General features: G+C 34.9%; 1 protein-coding gene and 1 long non-coding RNA gene across 2 annotated transcripts; one reads left to right on the top strand and one right to left on the bottom strand.

Annotated features, from left to right (window-relative positions):
* Positions 1-5,209: 5,209 nt before the first annotated feature.
* On the top strand, positions 5,210-6,022 carry LOC145038790 (uncharacterized). Its single transcript, XR_013679571.1, has 2 exons — positions 5,210-5,564; positions 5,681-6,022. It is a non-coding gene; the product is annotated as an uncharacterized LOC145038790 (long non-coding RNA).
* Positions 6,023-12,813: 6,791 nt separating this feature from the next.
* On the bottom strand, positions 12,814-14,370 carry LOC145038788 (glucan endo-1,3-beta-glucosidase 14-like). Its single transcript, XM_078987035.1, has 2 exons — positions 14,191-14,370; positions 12,814-14,059 (listed from the first exon to the last, which is right to left on the bottom strand). The coding sequence occupies exons 1-2, from the start codon at positions 14,240-14,242 to the stop codon at positions 12,975-12,977; spliced, it is 1,137 nt and encodes a 378-aa protein (XP_078843161.1). The 5' UTR covers positions 14,243-14,370; the 3' UTR covers positions 12,814-12,974.
* Between the last annotated feature and the right edge of the window lie 9,066 nt (positions 14,371-23,436).

Raw genomic sequence — 23,436 nt, 5'->3', positions numbered from 1 at the left:
GGTTTATAAATACAAAGATACAACCTTGATCAAAACAACGCTCTTAACTATGATCCATAAAGTGATTTTGATGCAGGTCAATTCCAATACTTATTCTCCTAATCAAGTACCTATGAAGTTGATAGCGACTCTTGTTATTTTCATCTCCATGAAAATGAACCAATCCACTCATATTAGTCTTAACTCATAGATGGTCCCACAACTATGAACGAATATGGACAATTAGTGGGATTTGTAGAGACTTCATCTTAAATAATCATTTAGGATAGTCTAGATAAATACAATTAGTAGATGCTAGAGTGATTATGCTTATTGTGTAAAATAAGCTTTATAACTCTATACCTTTTAGATAAGGATAAACCATTACATCCTTAGTCTAATGAAAGTATTTAATCTAACTGTTTGGTTGGAATATATATATATATATATATATATATATATATATATATATATATATATATATATATATATATATATATATATATATATATATATATTTGTTGCAGTGAGCATAATTCCAAAAAAATTATAATGTAAATAGCTCTTTTAAAAACATCATATAACACACTACACGGAAAACTGTTGGGTCTAATAAAATGCTTGCCCAATAGATCCTGAAGCTGAGAGGACAACTCCTGCATCTCCAGTGGTGCTAATCGGTACGATGCCTTAGCAGTTGGAGCCACACCTGGAACCAAATCAATCATAAACTCAACCTGCCTCTCCGGAGGCACACTAGGCAACTCCTATAGAACACGTCAACAAATTCTCTAACAACTGGCACATCTGAAACCGAAGCCTGCTTCCCAACTTAAGTATCAACCACATAAGCAAGATAACCATATATACATGCTGAATATACTATCAAGCTCTGGCAATAAAACAAAAGGCTGATCCCAATCTAGTACCCTCTCCATAAATGACTAGTTCTCCCCTACTTAGGGTTTGAACTACTACCCATTGACCCTCGCAGTCAATCATAGCCCCAAACCTACTAAGCCAATACATCCCTATAATCACGCATACATCCCCCATAGGGATGGGAATCAGATCAATCCGATAGGGCACCCCGAAAATCTATAATAGACAACCCCGATAGACACTTGATGCAGAAACCATATCCATGGTTCCGCACTTTCTGTTTTTTCCAACACCAAATGCTATTAAAAGGATTTCATTATTGTTGTCTATGTCTTCTACTAAGAACATAGTTCCCAGGTATTTTCCTTTTAGGTGGGCTCCGTTAATGATAATAATAGGACACGATCATGTTTGAAATGCTTGAAATTACAAAATAATATAATATATTAGAAATTAGAGCAAATACATGTATAACAAGTAAAAAAAAGTACATAATAAATATTACCACGCAATTGATAAGGGAGAAAAAATATATTCAAATATGTTGTTTTCATCTGTCTTTATGTGTGTAACGGTTCACAGATTTTTTTTCTTCTAAATTGTAATAATATAAAGGAAGTCTTTTAAAGCTTTCTTCATGGTTCCCTCTTAACATATTTAGAGCATACATTTTGGCACTCTATGCTTGCCAGTACAAAATATGTAAACTAAAATATTTATTTTATAGTTCGTTTGATTTTCTTTCGGAATAGCATATTCCTTGTACTATAAGTAATATGTACTTTAAGAAGTGATCCAACAATTTCTTGTTGTCTTGGAGATGATGGAGATGAAGCTATGTGTTTGAGTAAGTGTGTTTTCTAATACTTCATGGACTTTAAATGAATTAGTATCTTTATCTTTTGTTGTCCTTAATTGTCGTTTACACTTTTTTTTTTTTTGCAAAGAAAACATCTTCAAACCTGTCTATTGTAGATTTGCTAAATCTATTTTGAAAGGCTTTGTTAACACATCTGAATCCCAAATAAAGCATAAGCTCTTCTTTTTTTATGGTATATTTGGAACTACATGAATGCTTTATTGTTTGCAGATAAGGAGTTGAGAAATGATGGGATTTTCGATTCTATTAGACATTTTACTTTTTTGTGGTGCAGTAGTAGGAATTTAAAATAACCAAGTAATTAGGTTTGTTGGTTGCAATAACCTTTAAATATTTTGTAATTGGTTCTTTGTTCTATCTCTTAGCTAGTATTTTTTAATATATGACTGCTTCTAAAAAAAATTAAGCTGTTCTTTGCTTTAGAACAATTGAAACAAGATCACATATGCAGAATAATTGTGTGATATAGAACCTTTATGATTTTGATATGATAATCCGAGAAATGGTAAAGGTTCATGTATCCCCCAATTAGCAGTTTTTGTTTCTCCAGAATCTGAAAAATAATAAGGGTACTTTTCATGTGGGGTTTTTCAGTGCTTAATTACTTTTTTCTTTAGATTCACTCTCATCCCCAAAAAATCCAGAGAAAGTCTGAAACTGTTCTATTGGGTCTCCGTGTGGAATTATATTACTATCATCAACAAACATCATTAGTTTTGCGTGATCAATTGCAGATTTATCAACATCAAATTTTGCATCAGCATCAACGACCTTACTTTTATACCTAAAATCACCCTCTTGTACATGCCCATTGTATGAAGGAACATGATTATATGTCATAGGTAAAAGATTACAAATTTTGTTACCTCCTACAACAACCTTAACCTTACATGTATATGGTTTATGCAACAACAATGGCAACATAAATACCCTAGTGTTAACCAAAGTTCAAATATATCAATTTTTTAGAAATGCTATAAGGAAATATTTAGAAAAGTCCTTACATTTTGATATTGTATTCAATTAAGTCCTTATATTTTTTGTTACATTTAAGCCCAAAAAACTAATAATTGTTTATAATTAAGTCCCAAAAAAACTGACAATTGTTTACAATTTTGGGTTTCTTATTATGGTAAACTGATTATTTTTGGGGTTTTACCCTGGTAACCAGGCACCAACCGAATATGAATGATTTTTTAGAAATATAATCAAAATTTAAGTTAGTCTAATACAAAAAATGCACTTAGTGACTCAAATATAAAATATTAGATAATAGTTAGTCCAAACGTTTAATCTATGATTATATTTGTGAAAAAACACTCATACTCGGTTAGTGACCAAAAAATATGGGTTTATCAGGATAAAAACCAAAACTAGTTTATCTAGATAAAAAACTTAAAAATATAAACAGTTGCCAATTTTTGAAACATAACTATAAACAATTGCCTATTTTTTGGCTTAATTATAAGAAAATAAAATATAAGGACTTAACCGAATATGAGATTAAAATATAAGGATTCTTCTGAAGATTTTCAAATATCATATCAACAACTAATAGTAAAAAGTTTACAAAAACTAAGTGGTTATCCAATGATCCGGAAAAACATAACAAAGAACAATAAACATGTATCAAAAAATGAAAATCGCGCCATGACATTTCATAGCTTCACGCCTAACAACGTCGCCCATGAGGCTTTTCGAAGTTGCGGAGTTGCATCTAACGCCATGACATGCATTTTAGAATGTGATATTAGCACTCCAGAAACATTACTCTAGAATGTCTGAACATTCCGAACACGGGATCTAGAATACATTCCGAACAAGGGATCCAGAATACATTCCGAACACGGGATCTAGAATGCACTATTAAGTTCGGAATGTACAAATGTCATATTTCGGACAAATTTTCCGCTAACCACAACCAACTCCAGTATAACTTTAACGAAATACTATATTTGGGACTTAAATAATCATTTTCTAAAAACTAAAAATATAATTATTTTCTTGAAATAACTCTTTTGGAATGTTAGTTTAATAAATTTCCCAATTCAATTACCCGTTTAAGAGATTAATCCTTAGATTTTAATAACGATCCACGGCTACCTAAACCAAAGCATGGCCTCTGCCCTCTGTCTGTGCCACCGCCACCATCGCACACCGTGCTTGCCACAACCAGTCAACCACCATACACGTACCTTCAGCTGTGACTACAAACATCAGCTGTCTCGTTGAATTTTTCTCTAACTCCGCCCTCTCAATCTGTTCATCGACTTTGTACATGAGATTGTACACAAACCCGGCCGGAAAATACTTGTGTCGTATGCCATTGCCATATCAGTTAAACCTCTTTTGCTGGAAATTAATGACTTTATGCGCATGATATGAACAGCAACATCAAAATACATGTCTATTTATGTTTTCCCTTTCTAGTGACATGCAGACAAACGAGAACAATGGAAGGTCTTATCAATGGAAGAAAGAAGACTTTTTTATGGTTTAAGGGGCACCCATTTCAGTCGGAGCAGGTGAACCTCTTTTTGAGAATACTGTTCAACAAAGTATCATAAGAGAGTATTTTCGAATAAAAAATGGATGATTGGCATTAAAATTTTCTTGAATTCTAAAAGTGGCAAATCTCTTACAATTGTGGCGATGGGTTGTCCTGAGGCTTTTACTTTTTTGGTTCGAATCACTGCATGTGACATTTATTGAACTCTTATGATGTTTGATAGAGTAACGGGAAAAACTGTTTGCATCGCCAAGAAAAGGTCAAAAGATGAACAGAGAAAGAGATGGACAAAATTGTGCACATCAACTGTTTGATGATATGACGCTACGAATTTAATTCTATGGCCCGGTTTTGATAAACTTCATTCTTGTCGTCAAACCCAATCAACATAAGAATCTGACTTTCCTCTCAATAATTATGTTGAATGTAGCATCTTCTTCATATCATAACCATATATTCCAATTATTCAAGTTTCCTTATGCTTCATTTATGTATTCTTAATGCTATGAACATAGATCTCTTGGAAGTAATCAAAGAATGATTTTTGGGGTATGTGCTTTTCTGGACCAATGGTACAATCGACCTTAATTTCAAGATTTTCCATAAGACATTTACAGTATTTGCTGATGAAACTCAATAAATAATTTGGGTCATCATTAAATGCAGCATGATAACAGTCGTTTGACCACTCCACAAGAAAACAAAAGACAAAAAAACTATTCCAGATCACAATGATAATGTTGGTAATTCAAGAAACAATGGCTCAAGATTTAATAAATTAGTCAGATCAAATTGCAACGTTTTCCCAAAAACAGGTAGAAAGAATAGTGTAATAGGAAAAGATTAAAAAAAAAAAAAAAAAAAAAAAAAGAATATGAGTTTGAGAGACTTAAAATTTCAATACACTCATCGAATCAATTCACATTAGGAAACCTGTCCCTTCTTCTCCAAACATTTATTTGACTTCTCTATCAAAAATGTTCTCCTTTTTTTTTTTTTTTTCTTTTTCTTTTTCTTTTTTTTTGTTCTTTTCCACCTTCAAATAGTAACCCAATCCCCTGAAGATCACCCTTTTAATTTCCACTGTTTCGGTATACAGTACTGCATGCACGACCATGTATTATTAATTCCTCACATGCCCCTCTTCCCTTCATCATTAATCTCTCCCACTTCTATTTATATCCACTGTTAGTCTACCAAAGCCTTCAAGTTGTTAACTATTGATGGCATCTGCAAGGACCTATTCTTTTAGCCTCAGGGTGTTTGTTATAGTCCTTTTTCTCTTATCTCTCACATTATCACTTTCCATATCAGGTAACCCCCCAAAAAAAAACTATCTTTAGTTGTTTACAATAGAGAAATCCAAATGGGTTTTTGATCTTTAGTAGCTTTTTGTTGATTCTAGGTTAATTTTGTGGGTTAATTGGCAGTTGATGATGAATCAAGTGTGGGAGAAAACAAGAAAATTTTAGGATCAAGGCCACCTGGGTGTGTGAACAAGTGTGTGAATTGCAGACCATGTGAGGCTACTTTGGTTATTCCTCCACATTCTAAATTCATTGATTCTTCTCATTGGGAAGATAATTACTATCTCCTTTCGTGGAAATGTAAATGTGGTGATAAAATCTTTCAACCTTGATCTTTATGATGTTAGATGATGTTATGTGAATTGTGTTCAAGTGTTTTGTTGTATAATTAGATGCAGGTTATAACTATGTATCTGATTATCTGCTTCTTTTTATCATTAAGTAATATTGTATCTAATTTGCGAATTATTGAATTCAAGTATTAGGGTATGTTTCTTTTTCCCTCATTAAGTCCTATACAGGTGGAATGAGTAAAGATGTCTGAATGGATAAAGACATAAAGTGTTGTTTATATAAAGATGGTTCTGAGTAAATGTCTGTTTTATCCGTCTATGAAAAGTGTTTATTAAAGCCTGTTATAAATCAATCACTGTGTATCTGATCTTAATATTACAACATAATAGTTACTTAATCATAGTGTTGTTGGAATATAGGATGTCTGAACTCTTGAAGCGACCATTTTTGACTTAACATATTAAGACCTTTTCTGTTAGCATTAAGTCAAAAAGAAACATCCCCATATATCTATTCACATTGAGAGCTGAACCCATTAAGTCTGGTAATTAAAAAAGAAAGGGCCACTTATACCTAGTTTGTGCATAAAGTATTTTTCTAGCGTAATAAAAAGCACTATGCATACATATGTTTTACAAATCTTATGCTTATATAAAGAGTACACATGCTTGAACAACCAATAAATAAAAATAAAAATAAAAATAAAAATTCTGGGCTCTAGGTGTGGTGATTTCATCGGAAGTCTAATCACATGATTATATAAAACCCAAGATGATGTTCAACAAAATACTATGGAAACTAGATTTTGGGTGTGGTCGGGTGTATTTAGGTGTGGTGATGCCTCCGGCTGATGTGGTGGTGGTAGGAGGTTCGGTGGTGGCAATGGGTAGTCTCTGACCAGCATGTCGGGTCTCCATTTCTCTGTTTTTGTGATGATTGTTTTTTTTGGGTATTAGAAGAGAGAGGTATGAGTTTTGAATGTTTAGAAATTAGCATAGAACTATATAACAAAAGTTTAGGCTTGCCGATTTTTTTGACTATTGAGTTTTGACGAATTTGAGTTTTGAGTTTTGACTAATTTGTTTCCTTAGGGGACTGTGTTTTGAATGATTCGTTTCCTTGGGTAGTGGGCTTTGATTAATTCCTATATGCATATTGAAAAGTAACGCAAAGTTTAGTATCTAGTTTGAAGAGTGAATGGAATTAAGGATGGAATGAAAAACTTATGTTTAGGAGTTGAATTGGAATGGATACCTTCTTGTAGGTTGATTTTTTTTCTAAGGCGTAGAGTTTTTTCTTTTTTTTTATTATTTATTTATTTATTTATTTTTTGATGATGGAATGGAATGATATACCATGGTTTAAATACCGCAAAAGTCACTAAGTTTATATGAACGTTTAATTTTGACACCGTGTTATTTTTTGTCTTAAATTGGACACTGCGTTTCTGATATGTTAAAATTCTGACAACTTGACCGATCAACTCGGTTGCCTACTGACGTGATATGATGATGTGTCAATTTTTGCCGATGTGTCAAAATTGCAATTTTTTTACACAAAAGACACTATTTTGACATTGCGTTATTTTTTTTGTCTCAAATTAGACGTTGCGTTTCCAATTTGTTCTAGTTCCGACCGTTTGGCCGGTAAACTAGATTGATTGCTGACGTGTCAATTTTTTTTAATTTTTTTATTTTTTTTAAACATGCTGGTATGATATGTTGTGTGTCAAAATTGATTTTTTTTTTATACAAAAGACACTAAATTTTCATTTTATATTATTATTATTATTTTCAATTTTGATATTATTTTTTTGTTCCAAATCTAACATCATTTTTTCTAACTCTATTCACTTTTGACTATTTACCATTAGAAACTGTATAAATAATTTTTTTTTTATACATTTGAAATGATATAAATACATTTTGTTCATTTTAAAACCATATGTTTTTTGTATAAATACAAAGTTTTTTACATTCAAACCATAATGTATGTATAAATATGTGTTAATTATATATAACAATATTTTTTTTATTAAATACATAACTTTAAATAAATTTGGATGCTTGGAATCCACACTTAGATAAGTTAATGTGATATTGAGAATACCAAGGTTCGAGGGTCGTTTTAATTACCAATGGACCGTTTGTTGTATAAATTTATGATTTTTGGTTCTTGCAGATATATTTTTAGATTTGTTGGAAAAATTATAAAATAATAATAATGCATGAGAAATACGGTTATACTATAATACTGTTATAATATAATTATTTCATATTTAACTTGTTATCTATAAAGTTGGTGTATTTAGCTTATACGACGAATGATTCCTTGGTAATTAAAGCGACCTCCGTACCTTCATGTTTCCGATATAACATTAGTTTATTTGACTGTACGTTCCGACCTTCAAACTCATTTTAAAGTTGTGTATTTAATGAAAAATATAGTTATAATAAAACTAATACATAATTATACACAACGTTATGGTTTGAATGTAAATTTTTTTTTTTGTATTTTTATATAAAAAAAATGTGGTTTTAAATGAAAAAAATGTATTTATATAGTTTCAAATATCAAAAAATTATTTATATAGCTTCAAATAAAAAATGGCCAACATTGAACAAAATTGAAAAAAATAATGTTCAACTTGTAACAAAAAATAGAATGTCAAAATTGAATTTTTTTTTTTTAATTTAGTATCAAAATTGAAAAAAGATAAAAACTTAGTGCTTTTGTGTGTGTGTGTGTTTTCTTTTCAATTTTGATAAGTCAGCATGTCATGTCATCAGAACAGACATATCATTATGTCATGTCAGCAGACAACTAAGTTGACCGGTCAAGTAGTCAGAATTATAACAAATTAAAAATACATTATCTAATTTCAGACAAAAAAATAATGCAGTGTCAAAATCAAATTTTCATATAAACTTAATGACTTCTTATGGTATTTACCTTTATAACTATAGATTTGTTTTACTTATATAATCATAAATATTAACACGGATGCTTTAAAATATACAAAATAACTTTTGTTATTTTTTAAAATGAACAAAAAAATTATTTTTTTGTTATAATTCTGATTTTATGGTATCTTTTTGATTCTAAATTACATTAACTCATTGTTCATGTGTTTTCTATCGTCTTTGATTTTTTTTTTCACATATCGTGGTTTGGTTTGTTTCGGTACTTGTAACAAATCATTGTAAAATAATTATTTTATCCTTATCTTACTTTTGTCAAATTATTATTATTTATTTGTTTGTTATTCCATATTATGAAATTGTTTTTTGTCCCCACAAATAGGTTGATTTTTGCAATATTAGTCAAAAAGGCCGTACACAAACCAAATGAAGGTAACATGAACAATGATTTGTTGATGTTCGTTCATTTGAGTTAACTAAACAAACAAATGAACACAAAATGATAAAATGAATGGAATTTCTTGTTCAAGTTCATTCGTTTAATAAACTACCTTGTTCGTGTCCATTCATTTATGTTCTTTAAGATGATAAATGAACGAACATAACGATCATAAATTAACAAACATAAAATATATAAATCAACATAGAAATTCATATAAAAAATCATAAAACTTGATATCAACACTTCTAATATGTTGTTTGTACTAAATCTACCAAATCAATAAGTTGCAAAACTTGAACCATACTAAAAAAACATCACTTCCACCCATTAATTGTATAATATAATATAATAAACTAACATAAATAAATGAATATAGGCACAATTTCATATATGTCTTTGCTAAACAACCAAATATCGTATTTGTCCGACCGAAACTTTAAATATCATATTTGTTCTTCTTAATATTTGTTAATATCATATATACCCAAATCTTTTTTCTTTGATAATTTTCATTGATTTATAATATTTTTTTACCATTTTAAAATCATTAAAGTTAAAAATAACAACCTAATTGACAATATTGCCCTTAGTTCTAAATAAATGAATATAGGCAGCCTCTTAATACATACAAGCAGCCTCATATTCCCCATTATTGTCTTCAATCTTGATACACAGATTAGCACCATGGATTTTCAGATCTAAAGTGCATTGGGCGGGATCTTCTTCTTCATATTGTATCTCATACCACTTGCATCCATCAATGCAACTGAGATACCTCAACAACACACCAAATCTAGCTCTACCTGAATCAATTCAAACTCGTGCTTCTGGATTCGCACTACATTAAGCTCGTTGAGAAAGCCCTTCTTCTACAGACCTTTAAGGAAGCAATTTTCTCGTCATAATGTAACACTCCAAATCAGGTAAACCATTCTAACCCTTTTAAATGATTTAGTTGGCAAAAATGGTCCCTTTTTGTACGTTGGGCGTACCTAATGGTGCGCTTAGCGTACTATGGAGGAAGGATCGCGAAGGAGTATTGTGAACGAGATAGAAGACCAAAACCCTAATTTTTGGACTTGACATCTATTTAAGCATCCTTAAGTCATTAGGACTAAACCCTAATCCGCCTCTAGAGCCTCATTTCGTCCCTTTACCTCAGTTTTCCTTTGAGAGTGTGATTTTGGAGTATATAAGTGTGTTGGTGGCCATTTTGGAGCTTATTTAAGAAGAAGAAGTTAGTGAAATGGTTAGATCTGAGCTTTGTGAGCATGCTAGATGCATAAAGGTGCTAGCTTGAAGGTTATCTAGACTCCATGCATGAGTTTAAAGCTTCATACGAAGTCCTAATGTGAATATGAAGTTTTGAAGTCCCATATAGCATGCAAGGGCATAAATTTGCCAACTTTATGCCCTAGGATGTCTTAATGAGCTCGGATCTGATATTGGATGTTAGAACATCAAGTATTAAGCACTTAATGGAAGTAGGTGCTTAATATGCTTGTATGAATCGGCATATAAGCAAACATCATGAACGTTCACGAATATAACTGAACGAATGAGATCATTGTTCATGTTCGTTCATTTAACTAAAAGAACACAAAATTTGTATTCATGCTCATTCATTTAATTTATTTATTTATTAAATAAATAACATAAACAAATTTCCTGCCAAATGATTCATAAATTATTCGTTGAACGCTTCTCCATTTCTTATGAATATTTGTTTATTTAGTTCTTTTTTTAAATAATGATTATTTAGCTTGGGAATAATACACACACCCTTTTCAAAAAATTTATAAATATGGAGTCTAAAGCCATATCTTAAAGGGAGAATGATGAGGTCTATTCCTTGAGGCTCACAAGTCACAATGGCGGAAAGTGTGACAAAATGTAAATCCGTGATTTGTTTAACACTGGTACTAGAAATTTATATATCTAAACAACAAACGACTCAAACGTTGAAACAGCAAAACTGAATCAAGTTTATAATTACTTGTTATAGAAAACATTTGAGAAAGATATGCAAAAATACAAACAAAGAAAGAACTAATCAAAAAACAAAGTAAGGATCTACATAGAATAAGTTGAGATTAACTGCAAACGAAAACGAAACCATAATGTATTAGAGAATCGTCTCTCTGAAAGTATGATCTCACTGCAAAAATGATTGTAAAAAATGACCGAGGCATTGTATGGATGAATATATAGCACTTCAGTCCACTGCTTTTGCATCATGACACTTATTCTAGTCTTTCTGATTACGACCCTTTTCAATTTCATTACCAGCCTACATCATTTTAAGCCCAAGAGCAAGCCCAAAATGCAAATATCACACGCAACACGAAGTTATTATGCACCAACAACACTTCAATTTTCATGTTATATTTTGTTATTTATTTGATACATTCCAAGTTAAGAATGGTAGAATATATATATATATATATATATATATATATATACACACAATATCAACTTTGGAATGGATCTAACAACTTCAACTTTCGACACAAATAATTGTGATGTAATCCATTTCAAGGCTTTCTCATTTACCAAAATACCAAAAGCCATTTGACCTAAGGGTATCATGAGTTGATAGATATGGAGTAGAATTTTTTTTTTTATAAAGTAACATTTGTTCTTTATTTATCAATTGAATTTCACTTAAATAACAAAGCTCCTGTAATAACTAACCAAGAGGTGGGAACAGAATCCTAAAAGTGAGTTCTGAGCGCATGTCCCAAACTGTTGGTTTTCTCTGATAATTTTGGCAAAGGTTGTGGCGTTTGTTTAACTTTTTTTTTCTTTTAATTGCACATAGACAAAAAAAAAAAAAAAAAAAAAAAAAAAGTCTGAATGACTATTCACCATTCATCCATTTCATTATTTCAAATAAACCAAACATGATAAAGGAATCTAACTATTAATTCTTTTACCTTGCTCATTCTATGTATGCCTGTGAGAGCCTATAGACAGAAATGTTAAATTTCATACAAAATATTCAAAGTTCAAACATTGCAAGTTTAAAATATCATTAATACTCCACGACACCTCCCATGTTATACATGATAGGCGTTGTCCAGAGGTGCGACTTATCCTTTTTAGCTTGTTCATTCTTGAGTAAATTACACGAATGATCCCTATGGTTTGGGGTAATTTACGTGATTGGTCTCTAACTTATTTTTTTAACTTGGAAGGTCCCTGTTGTTTGTACTTGTTACGCGCTTGATCCCTACTATTTATTTTTGTTACGTGCTTGGTCCCTATCTTAGCTAAAAATACTATTATTTAAATAGAAAAAAATGTTAGGGTAGGTAAGGTAAGGTGAATAAATGGGGTTAGGGTTGTGTTTATTTAAATAAATTTAAAAAATCAAGGGCAAAATAGTCTTTTTAGGTAAGATAGGGACCAAGCGCGTAACAAAAACAAACAATAGGGACCTTCCGAGTTAAAAATATAAGTTAGGGACCAAACACGCAAATTACATTAAATCATAGGGACCATTGTGTAATTTACTCTTCATTCTTTTATTTTCTTGGTTATATTAATCCATAATTGCCTTCTATTGTAGCATATCTATTTTAAATAACAAAACAAAAGAAAAAAAAATGAACTGAAGATTTGTATTCAAGGATGACTTGCATATTTGACAACAATTTTATAAATCCCAAATAATATCTCCCTGTGTCCCACAAACTTCACATCACGGTGTCCAATTCAATCCCCTCTTCAGACACCCAATCGAACACGTTCGAGTTCTTCACAAAGACACAATCAGCACCAGAGCCGCAGCAGATATGGCATACATCAATTTCAAGGAAAAGACAGATGTTGCTGATGAAGGTACGAGTCCTGTGAACCCGATATTGTAAGAAACACTCCCATCTGCTTTAAACAGGCCAAAATTTCTCTCCGAAGTTGGCCCAGGCTTTAGGTTCTCATTGAACATGGCGAAAACATATGCCTTCACCACCATTTTTGGTCTGTATGGGGTACCCTTCTTTTTAAGCAGCCTTTTGCGCAAGTTCATATTGTAGGTTCTTGCATTTGTTAATGTTGCCGCTGCTTCATTTGGGTCACCATGTGAAGCCCAGCCCGTTTCTGATACTATCACCTCCATCTTCTCAAATCCGGCTTTCTCCAATGCAGCATACGATGCATCAATTTGAGCCTCGAACATATTATCGTAATGCAGTTTAGTTTTCTGATCGTAAACCCCGGGATTCTTCTTAAAAAGAGCATAATTGAGATCAATATGTTCAGGGTCACTAATGTATGCAAGAAAAGGGTAGGTGTTTATGTAAAACGGAGACTTAATTTGTGAGAAGAAATCTAGGAGCGGTTTCATGTAGGGAAGTACGGACTCCTTAAACTCGCCGGCTGATGGAGGGTATGAGATTTGGAAAACCGCAGCTGAGTGTGGGCTCGAGACCTTCACTTTGTCTGCTAAATTAAGCCGGACAAGGGCATTATGGACATTTTTCACGGCCGGAAGTAACACCTCCCAAAGTTCTTGATTACCACCACCTAAAATTTCGTTTCCGACAGCGATGCCGACAATGCGGGTCCCGGGTACGAAAGGCTCGACGTTTTCTTTCACCCAATTCATTGCTCGATCTTCGTTCATGCTTATGTCTGTTAAGAATTCGTTCCCGAGTCCAATCATTATCTCGATGCCGGACCCCTTAAATGCTTTGAGAACCTCGTGGTCAGCGTCAAAGATTCGTGTGTTCATGATCTTGGATGCTTTCATAAGAGTCACCACGCTTTCCGGATGTGGAATGTTGTCAGCTATCCTCCCATAATTCACTCCATATGTACCCGTGAATGCGTGTGATATTACAACTGCCAACAAACGAAAACTTGTTAAATACAGTCATATAAGTCATCTGATGTGTAAGGAATAGGAGATGATAGGAGCATTAATGCATTAATGGACGAAAAACTATAAGAGAAAAGGAAGGATTCGTGCGTACGTTTAATCAAGACTGTAAAGATAAAGATGAAGCTTTTCCGAGATGATGCCATGTCGATGAATGAAAGATTTGAGGGGGAGTAGATATGTAAGGAATAGGAGATGGAGGTAGGGAAGTAGCTTGTGATTTGGTATGCTTCTCCTTCAGGATTGCCATTAAACTTGCTATTCAAAGATTCTCATGATGGATAAATGAAAGGCAAGTCGTAGGTTTTGGGTTTTGAGTCTTGAGGAAGCTTATATTCAAGATCATCAAATAAAAGATGCCAACCTTTCTTAATCCTTCCCTATCTTTAAAGAAAACCTTTTTTTTTCAAGAAATGTTTGTATCAATTGGCTCATGATATATCTTTTTATTTTAATAAGTAAATATTTTTTTTCTTTAAATGTGATATTCTTATTATTTACCACGTGATATTTTCTAATTATTTTAAATTAATTTTTTTTCTACATAGTTTTTTTATTTTATTAAATTATACATAATGTTTAAATATAATAATTGCAAAATATATAATAATAAACGGATATCGATTTCATCAATAGACTTTCTTTTTGATTTTAAAATTACTACTTAAAACCCATTAGTTTTCTTTGTTTCTTCACATTAAAAAAAATTAATAATTCAATATTAAAATTTTTTTTTTTATAAATTCAAATTTCTCAAATATTTACATCTTCATATCCCACTTTTCTTTTAAATGAAACCATATAACAAATAGATTATGAAACCATCAGGTTAAAATCAATCTAATAAAAAAACAAATTTTGTTGGTCAATATTTGGTCACAAGACCTAAAATATGACTATATGTTCCTTTAATTGACCTACATGCACTGACGGAGATATAAATTTTTATACGGGGATACAAAAATTATCAATAAATATTCTATATAGTTATTATATTCGGGGTATTAAAAAACATGATATAATTTCTTTAGCTGGGGGTACAATAACATATAACATGTTTAATATTTTTTTTTATATATACATAATTTTTTTGGGGGGGATGATGTAGTATTCCCAACGCCCCATTTGGCTCTGCCACTGCCTACATGACATTTGAGCATCCACTATGGTGAGTTCAATGAGAGAGTTGAATGAGGTGGCAAATCTAGTTATCATTCAATGGATGAAACTATACCATAGTGAGATGCTACCTTAGCATTCAATGGATTTGGAGTTCAATGACCATTGAATCTTCAATGGGAAAAAGGAAAGTTTTCTAATCTTAAATACATACTATAAATTAGCTTTTGTAACTTTCTATTAAACTTTGTAGAGTTGAATGCATTGTAGGGAAAAATTGATTGAGTTGTATGGAATTTAGAAAAATGATGTCACAATCCATTGAACTCTATGGAGTTCAATGTATTGTGGATGCCCTTAAGTCGAAAATATGTTCCTTTCGACCTACCCGAATAAAGATGCAACTTAGTTTTCGCATTTCACCAATCCATCAAACGGTTTTTCTTTTCCTTTTTTACTTCCATCTAATATTATAAACTACCATCATTTTTGCTACTTTTAATTTAACTGTTTAATTTAGCAAACATAAAAATTTAATAACATACATAATATAAGACACTTAGCTTTTTTATTAATTTATACAAGCATATTTACCGTCTTCTTATCCTCTCTAATAAATAAATGTTTTTTTTTGTCATTCGTCACTCTCATTCAATTTGCCAAATGTTATTTTGTAGTTATTTTGAATTAATTCTTTTCCAGATGTCATTTTATAAGTTTTTTCATTTTATTAAATTCAACATAATATTTTAATGTGAGAATTGCAATAAATATAATAATAAATAGATATCAATTTCATTAGTAAACTTGAATTTTAATTTCAATTTGTAACGACCAAAAATTTCAACATAATTTAAACTTTTCAAAACAATTCATTTTAATAACATGATTACTAAAAGGTTTTCAATATATTATTTATCAGAATATTCCCAGGTCCATTTCATAAAACATAAACACGAGGAACGGTACGATCACGCCTTTGCCTTGCCACAGTCTCCTGAAGAACCTGAAAAATATTAAACCACAACTGTAAGCCCAAAAGCTTAGTGAGATACCCCCAAAATACCAACCACATATACGCACTTCCAGGCTACGACCTTCCGGTCCAAAACATATTGCCTTCCGGCCCATAACATATTGCCTTCCGGCCCATAGCATAAAAAGCATACATAACATAACACAACATAGAACAACTATGCATATCAGGTTTACTGTGTGACTGGTCCGCCGTATCGGGCCTTCAGTCTACCGGATCCACCCTCCAAGTCTAGTCATGTCCTTCGAGTCTACAGTGTGGTTGGTCCGCCCACAACGGGCCTTCAACCCACCTGGTCCACTCTCTGAGTCTACAGTATGACTGGTCCGCCCGCATCGGGCCTTCAGTCGGCCTGGTCCACTCTCCGAGCCTCGGCACGTTTGGTCCGCCCTTGTGGGGCCTACAGCCTATCCGGTCCGCTCGCTGGGCCTTCAGAACAACCGGTCTGCCCTGGGTATCTTGGCCTACAGCACAAAGCAGGACCCGCCTCAACCCATCTCTAGTCCATGTGCACATAACATACAATCATATAACACTCATAGTCAACAAACTGATCAAGCATATCACATAACATATCATTACCCTGACCAGGTTACCGACCTAACCGGTCACTAGCATAGCATCACTCTACATATCGGGAAACTGACCATAATCAGGTCTCTAGCATATACCATCCTAGCTACCAGGATGCAGACATGTCAAGAAATAACATAACAACCATATCCGAATCAAAATCCAATAAAGGGTCGGCCTTGGTGCCTTAGACCCTGTCGATATAGTGAGGATAACTCACCTCGAAACTATCGGCTGAAAGGATAAGATCCCGCTGCTCCGAACTCCAACACGAACTCCTCCACTGACACCAAAACACTCAACTCAATATATACCCTTAATTACCAAAATACCCCCGGAAGACAACTAGTCAACCTTGGACAAAGTCAAAGTCAACCCCTGACTGACTCTACTCGCCGAGTCAACCCGATGATTCGCCGATTCCCCAAGCTCAGAACTTCCCTCAACCCGCGACCTAACTCGCCGAGTCACCCCGAGACTCGCCGAGTCCAACAACTCTGAGTCTACTCGCACTCAACTCACCGAGTCATCCCTTGACTCACCGATTCTCGACTCAACCAGAAAATATTAGGACTCTTCGACAAGACTCGCCGAGTCTAAGGCTATCATCAACCTACTCGCCGAGTTGTTCATCCAACTCGTCGAGTCCACCCTTGTGACTCGCCGAGTACAACCGGTCTGAATCCAAACAGAAGTATTGCAGGCCATGCAATTGATCCAAAACATAGATCTAGCCCCCTACAACCCATCCATCACGTAAAGTGGCAAACTTTACGTGAATCCAAAGAGATCTAGGCCTTTTTACTCTAGGGTTTGGGGTTTGGGACAAGATAGCTCCACCAACAACACAAGAACAGGGACTTTAATGCTCTTAAGACCTTCTCCACTCCATATCTGTCACACCCCAAAACCAAGAACGGCGGAAACGTTCTGGGGCGGAGGACGTCATGTAAGTATCACAACACAGTAAATGTAAATAAGCAAACAACATCATCCATTGCATTAAATATATAATTTTAATACAAGCGTGTTCTGTATATTATAGACACCAAAAATAACGTATATCAAAATAATAAGATGAGTCTTGAATGCGCTCCATCTTCTCAAAAGCTGGCCTCGTTACCTGTCTACTGATGACCTGAGAATACAAGTTATTTTGAAAGAGTTTATCAGCATTAAGCTGGTGAGTTCATAAGTATTTTAGTGTCGGTATTTGTCATCCAAAAATGTTTGGACATGTATAAAGTATAAGTTTGTAAAATGTATGTAAATATTTGCAATTGTTTGTAAAAGTTTGAATCTCTCAGAAAAACCTATATTTTCTATTAAAGTAGCCTTCTACCAAGGCTTAACTGTTTTGTATGCTCGTTTGATGTAAAAATGTGTAATTTCCCAAATGTAACTATCATTTAACAAAATATAGTTTGTACATAAACGTTTAAGTGAGGTTATCACTAAAAATATGTAATGGGTAAATCATTGTAGTACTGTAGCCTTGTATTATAAGAACTACTGTTGTACTAACTACCTTAAACCGGATTTATATTAAGGCATTACGTGATAAATTGCACCATACTATCGACTAGTAACAATGACAAATGAATGGTCGTAATAACGGAATGACGTTTGGCACCCGCAGACCTGCAGGTCCGGCTGTAGCTAGCAGCAAGGTGTAGGATTGTCAATCCAGTATAGATCTATACGCAAACTCACGCTCTCCCTTCAAGAGAAAATTCTGGCTACAACTCGAGCCATGACAGTTAAGTCATGCTCTGATTTAAATCACAATAATAAAGTATTCATGTATATGTATTGTTTCTCGTTCTAGTATAGTTGTATATGTATTGTTTCTAGCATCATTGTATATGTATTGTTTCTAGCATCATTGTATATGTATTGTTTCTAGTATATGTATATGTATTGTTTCTAGCATCATTGTATATGTATTGTTTCTAGTATATGTATATGTATTGTTTCTAGCATCATTGTATATGTATTGTTTCTAGTATATGTATATGTATATGTATTGTTTCTAGCATCATTGTATATGTATTGTTTCTAGTATATGTATATGTATTGTGTTACCCCGATGGTAACTAACTATTGATGTACTGATAAATATGAATATGGAAGTACTTTTATGTCTATACATGTATATATGATATATAACTAATATTGAAACGACCTTCGGATGGTCACCCGAAATCCCACCAGACCACATCTCAGTGCGCGAAAAGGAAATAGGGCGGATGGCCTTCCTAAGCCCTTTAAACATTACTTATATATATATATATATATATATATATATATATATATATATATATATATATATATATATATATATATATATATATATGGGCATGCAATTTATAAGAAGTAAAACAAAGTTTAATAAAGGCATTTGATAAGTAAAAAGAGTTTGTAAAACATTTGAAGTGAAACAGTTTGATAAACAGTTGAACAATGATAAAATCATTGGTTTTCTAGTTATTAATCACATGTGATTAATGCAATCACATGTGATTGATGTAATAACTATAAGTATTTGACTTGTATTCCCCCCCATAAAGTATTTAAAACATTTAAAAGTATTTCAAAGGTTGATTAAAGGGGTATAAACTCACTTGTGGTGAGTAGATTGAATTGATGTATCGGGTACCGTGCTAAGTGTCAAACGGAGACTTGTTCACACGTTCGAGCCTAGTTATCATATAATAAGCATATATATAACTAATTAGCCACATAATAACTTAACAAAGTAAGTTAACACAATTAGGAACATGTATACACTTTGTATAAGTGTTATAGGTCCTAATGGTTGCATCTAAGTTGATACGGGACAAGGCAAAAGGGTTTGAAACATCAAATGGCCTTGCATAAGAGTTCACCACCCAAAAAACCCCACCCTTTGGAGTTTACGGCCGTAAACTCATGGGTTTATGGCCGTGAACTCCTCACATGGTGGTTTTGGGTGTTTTAAAGTGTTATCTTGATCCAAGAACACTTCTAGCTTTGTTGGAATAATACATGAAGTAGTTTAAGGTCCTAGAATGCTCCATAGGGGAGTTTACGGCCTATAGTCCATATACCCTAGAGTTTACGGCCATAAACTCCTATGGGTGATGGCTTTTAATTCATTTGAGGCCCTTGCATGTGTAGGATAGCTTCCATACTTTTATCTAAGGCTAATGGGGACAAGATGCACACATTTAGGTCATCACTTGGAGTTTATGGCCCAAGATATGTTCCTTGGCTGTAAACTCCTTTTAAGGAGTGATTATGAAGTCCTTTGATCCCCATCCAAGTCCCATGTGTTCAAGGTAAATTGTCTTAAGGCCTTAGGGGTGTTTGTGGTGCATTTCACCCTTAGAAAAGGGGTTTACGGCCCAAGATCCTTCCTTGGCCATAAACTCCTATAATTCTATCATTTTGAAGTGTTTTGAAGTCCAAAATAAGCACAAGTATTAGTGGTTAAAGTCCTTAGGCTCAAGGAGGCAAGTTAGGGCATTTATGTCCCTTAAAAAGGGGTTTACGGCCCAAGAAGTTCCTTGGCTGTAAACTCCTCTAACTTGTTGATTTTGGATGCTTTCTAGTCTCTAAAGATCATACACAAGGTCCTTTACATGTTGTCTATCGAGGGAATGGGACTAGGAAGCCTTAAAGTTCCATTTTGGAGTTTACTCCCCAAGAACGTTCTTGGGCGGTAAACTCACGGATCTTGTATTTTGGACATGTAATTGATGTTATAAAGCATATAACAAGTATTAAAACACGTTTAGGAAAGTAGACTCACAATCCAGGATGAAAACCCGAAGATCCGTCAGAGAGAATTGGCTTTTCTCTAGTTGGAATTGTGAATAATGAATTAATTAAATTCATAAATCTATTTATAGTCCTGGAATATTTTGACAGAAAATATTTTTATTCCGGAAGTCGGACTATAACATTGTGAAACTTAAAATGTTCAAGTTTCACAATTTCAGGAGCATCCACTCTCCTGATACGTCCAGAAACGTAAACCCTAATGTACACAAACTTGTTCGGACAAGTCTGAAATTTCCAGAAACTGGACTAGCTTCTATTGAATAGATAATGTTCGTAGAATGGAAATTTCGGGTTGTCACAATATCTGAGGTAGCAACCTCAGATCTATCCTTCAAACTCAAGATGCCACAGATCTAAGCTTCCCACACAACCCAACAATGAATAATCTAGAAGAACACAACCCAAGAACGAGATATTACCTCAAAAGAATGCCCCAACTGCAATAAAACTCGAATCCAAGCAAATCCCTATGATCCAAGCCTCTTCTCCTTCAATATTTCTTCAACAAACACCTCCCCAAGCTCCAAATGCACTCCAATCCTTCACAAACACGATTTCTAGGGTTTCTGGACTTCAAGGGGGATCAAAGAGGTTGGGGAGGGGACATAATGTTCTTTAAATATGGCTCATTCCCCGGATTTAGGGTTTTCTCCACTCAGCACCTACTCGCCGAGTCCATCTTTGGACTCGCCGAGTAGGCCACTTGACTCGCGACCCTACTCGCCGAGTCCATCCATGGTCTCGCCGAGTTGCCCTTCGAAATTTACATTTTTAGTCCTTCAACTCTACTCTTGCTATTCTGGGATGTTACACTTCTCCCCCACTTAAATTAGGCTTCTCCCTCGAAGCCTACGGCAACTCATCTCCAAAAATACTCCCACAACATGCCACCTGGCCTTAACTGGACCAGGTCCCTCAAGGCATACCCATCGAAACTCGAACTCACTTTCTCCTTCCTTGCGGTGTCCTGACCACCATCTCAAACCGGGCACCGGCTTTACCCTCTGATAACCACACAACAACTGAGTACTACCCATGATGCATCACAACTCCAAATCACAACCATTACTCGACCCATATGAGCTATAAATAACTATGCACCACCCGATTCCTGATCCGAGTCCAACTCTATCCATTCCATGCTGACAGAAAGACACACTCTTCAGAGCAACTCCCATGAGTTCTCTTCTTGCAATCGAATGCACATGCTGAACTAGCTCTAGCACCCTCGGGTTAGGAAACCCATCACTCTGACGACCCTCAAAATATCCCTCAGGATGAACCACTGATACACAAATCCTTTACCGAAATCAAACTGGGAATCCGAAACTCCATATTTGCATCCCTTACGAGCCTCTTGGCTCTACGCCCGCGGAATGCCTTCCACATCCTCAGCAGACACCCCATCATGATGTCATTCGATACCACCACCGCAATCATGCTGCTCAGTGACCACCGTCGGACCACTCCGATCATAACTCTACACTGCCGCTTTCACTTCCGTGAATTTGCACTCCCCTTCGGAATTACATTCCTCCCTCTTTCCTTACCAAGGATAACCACTTGACCGCCTCGTCACCATGACAAGAGCCACGGTGCTCACCCAACGCTACACCACCTCTTTATAGCATAACCGCTATCCATGCAACACACATGCCCTGAATCTGCTCGCAAGGACTCTCGAGTCCATGCACCATCTCCACTAATCAAGGTCAATACCCGGGGCCAGACCTTCTGATGCCAACACATCGCAGCATACTCAATTCATTACTTCGCACCGATCTAACGACACCCACAGAGTCTTCAGCATGACTGGACCGCCTTACCAGGCTTTCAGCCAACTGGACCACTCTCATATCCTTCAGCAGACATGGACCGCCCTCCAGGGCCTTCAGTCTAGTTGGACTGTTCACCGAGCCTTCGTCCTGACTGGTACGCCTATTGGCCTTCAGTCTATCCGGACCGCTCAACTAGCAATCAACATTCCGAGTTACCTCTCCGGGAAATCCTCCCATGCATACTGTTCTATCCCCCCAGGGGTTCCGAACTCTAACTCCATCATACATACTCGAACCCGACCTGATCCCAAGCCCTGCACAATCAATCTCTTGGTCTGTATCCCGCCCCGCACGCCTGCCATTTACTCATACCAACCAATGCCCTTGGCTGACCGAGACACTACTGAATTCCATGCAGGTAAACAACCTTTCATACTCGTCGATCCTCCGGAGAACTCTCCAATTCTCCCCCACTTAAGGCACTGACTACCAACCCCCGGTCGCTATCACCGACCTCCCAAGATAACCTTGCACAAAACCCACATTTACACTCAAACTGATTCCCACTAGCACTAGCAACCTTCGCAAAAACACATTTCCACACCAATCATCCCGCTCGAAAGGAACACAATCTTCAAATATCAAATCCTCAGACTGCAGATGCTACCCAACATTCAAACCAACGCCGCATCCACTAATAGCCCTCACAAAAGATAACCAGCGAAAACCCGAAATACTAACCCATACCCATGCCAAACCCTCAAGGAACAACAGATACCAAAACAAAAACCATCCAACGAGACCAGCAGATAAACGATACTCCACAATAATCATAATAACTAGACAACAAGAAAGAAACATACCCGTAGCTGCATCCTGCACTGCTCGAACCTCCTCCGTTGCAAGCTGAAAAGCACGACCCTAAGCCCTTGGGGGCTCCGCTCCACCCTGTCCTCCACCTGTGATCCTCAACGTGGCCGGTGCTGGAGCCTGCACCGGTCCTGCAGCA

This window comes from Lactuca saligna, chromosome 4 (genome assembly GCF_052625555.1).
Source record: "Lactuca saligna cultivar CGN05327 chromosome 4, ASM5262555v1, whole genome shotgun sequence".
Classification (NCBI taxonomy): domain Eukaryota; kingdom Viridiplantae; phylum Streptophyta; class Magnoliopsida; order Asterales; family Asteraceae; genus Lactuca; species Lactuca saligna.
The sequence above is the reverse complement of the archived record's forward strand: the minus strand, read 5'-3'. Positions and strand labels throughout refer to the sequence as shown.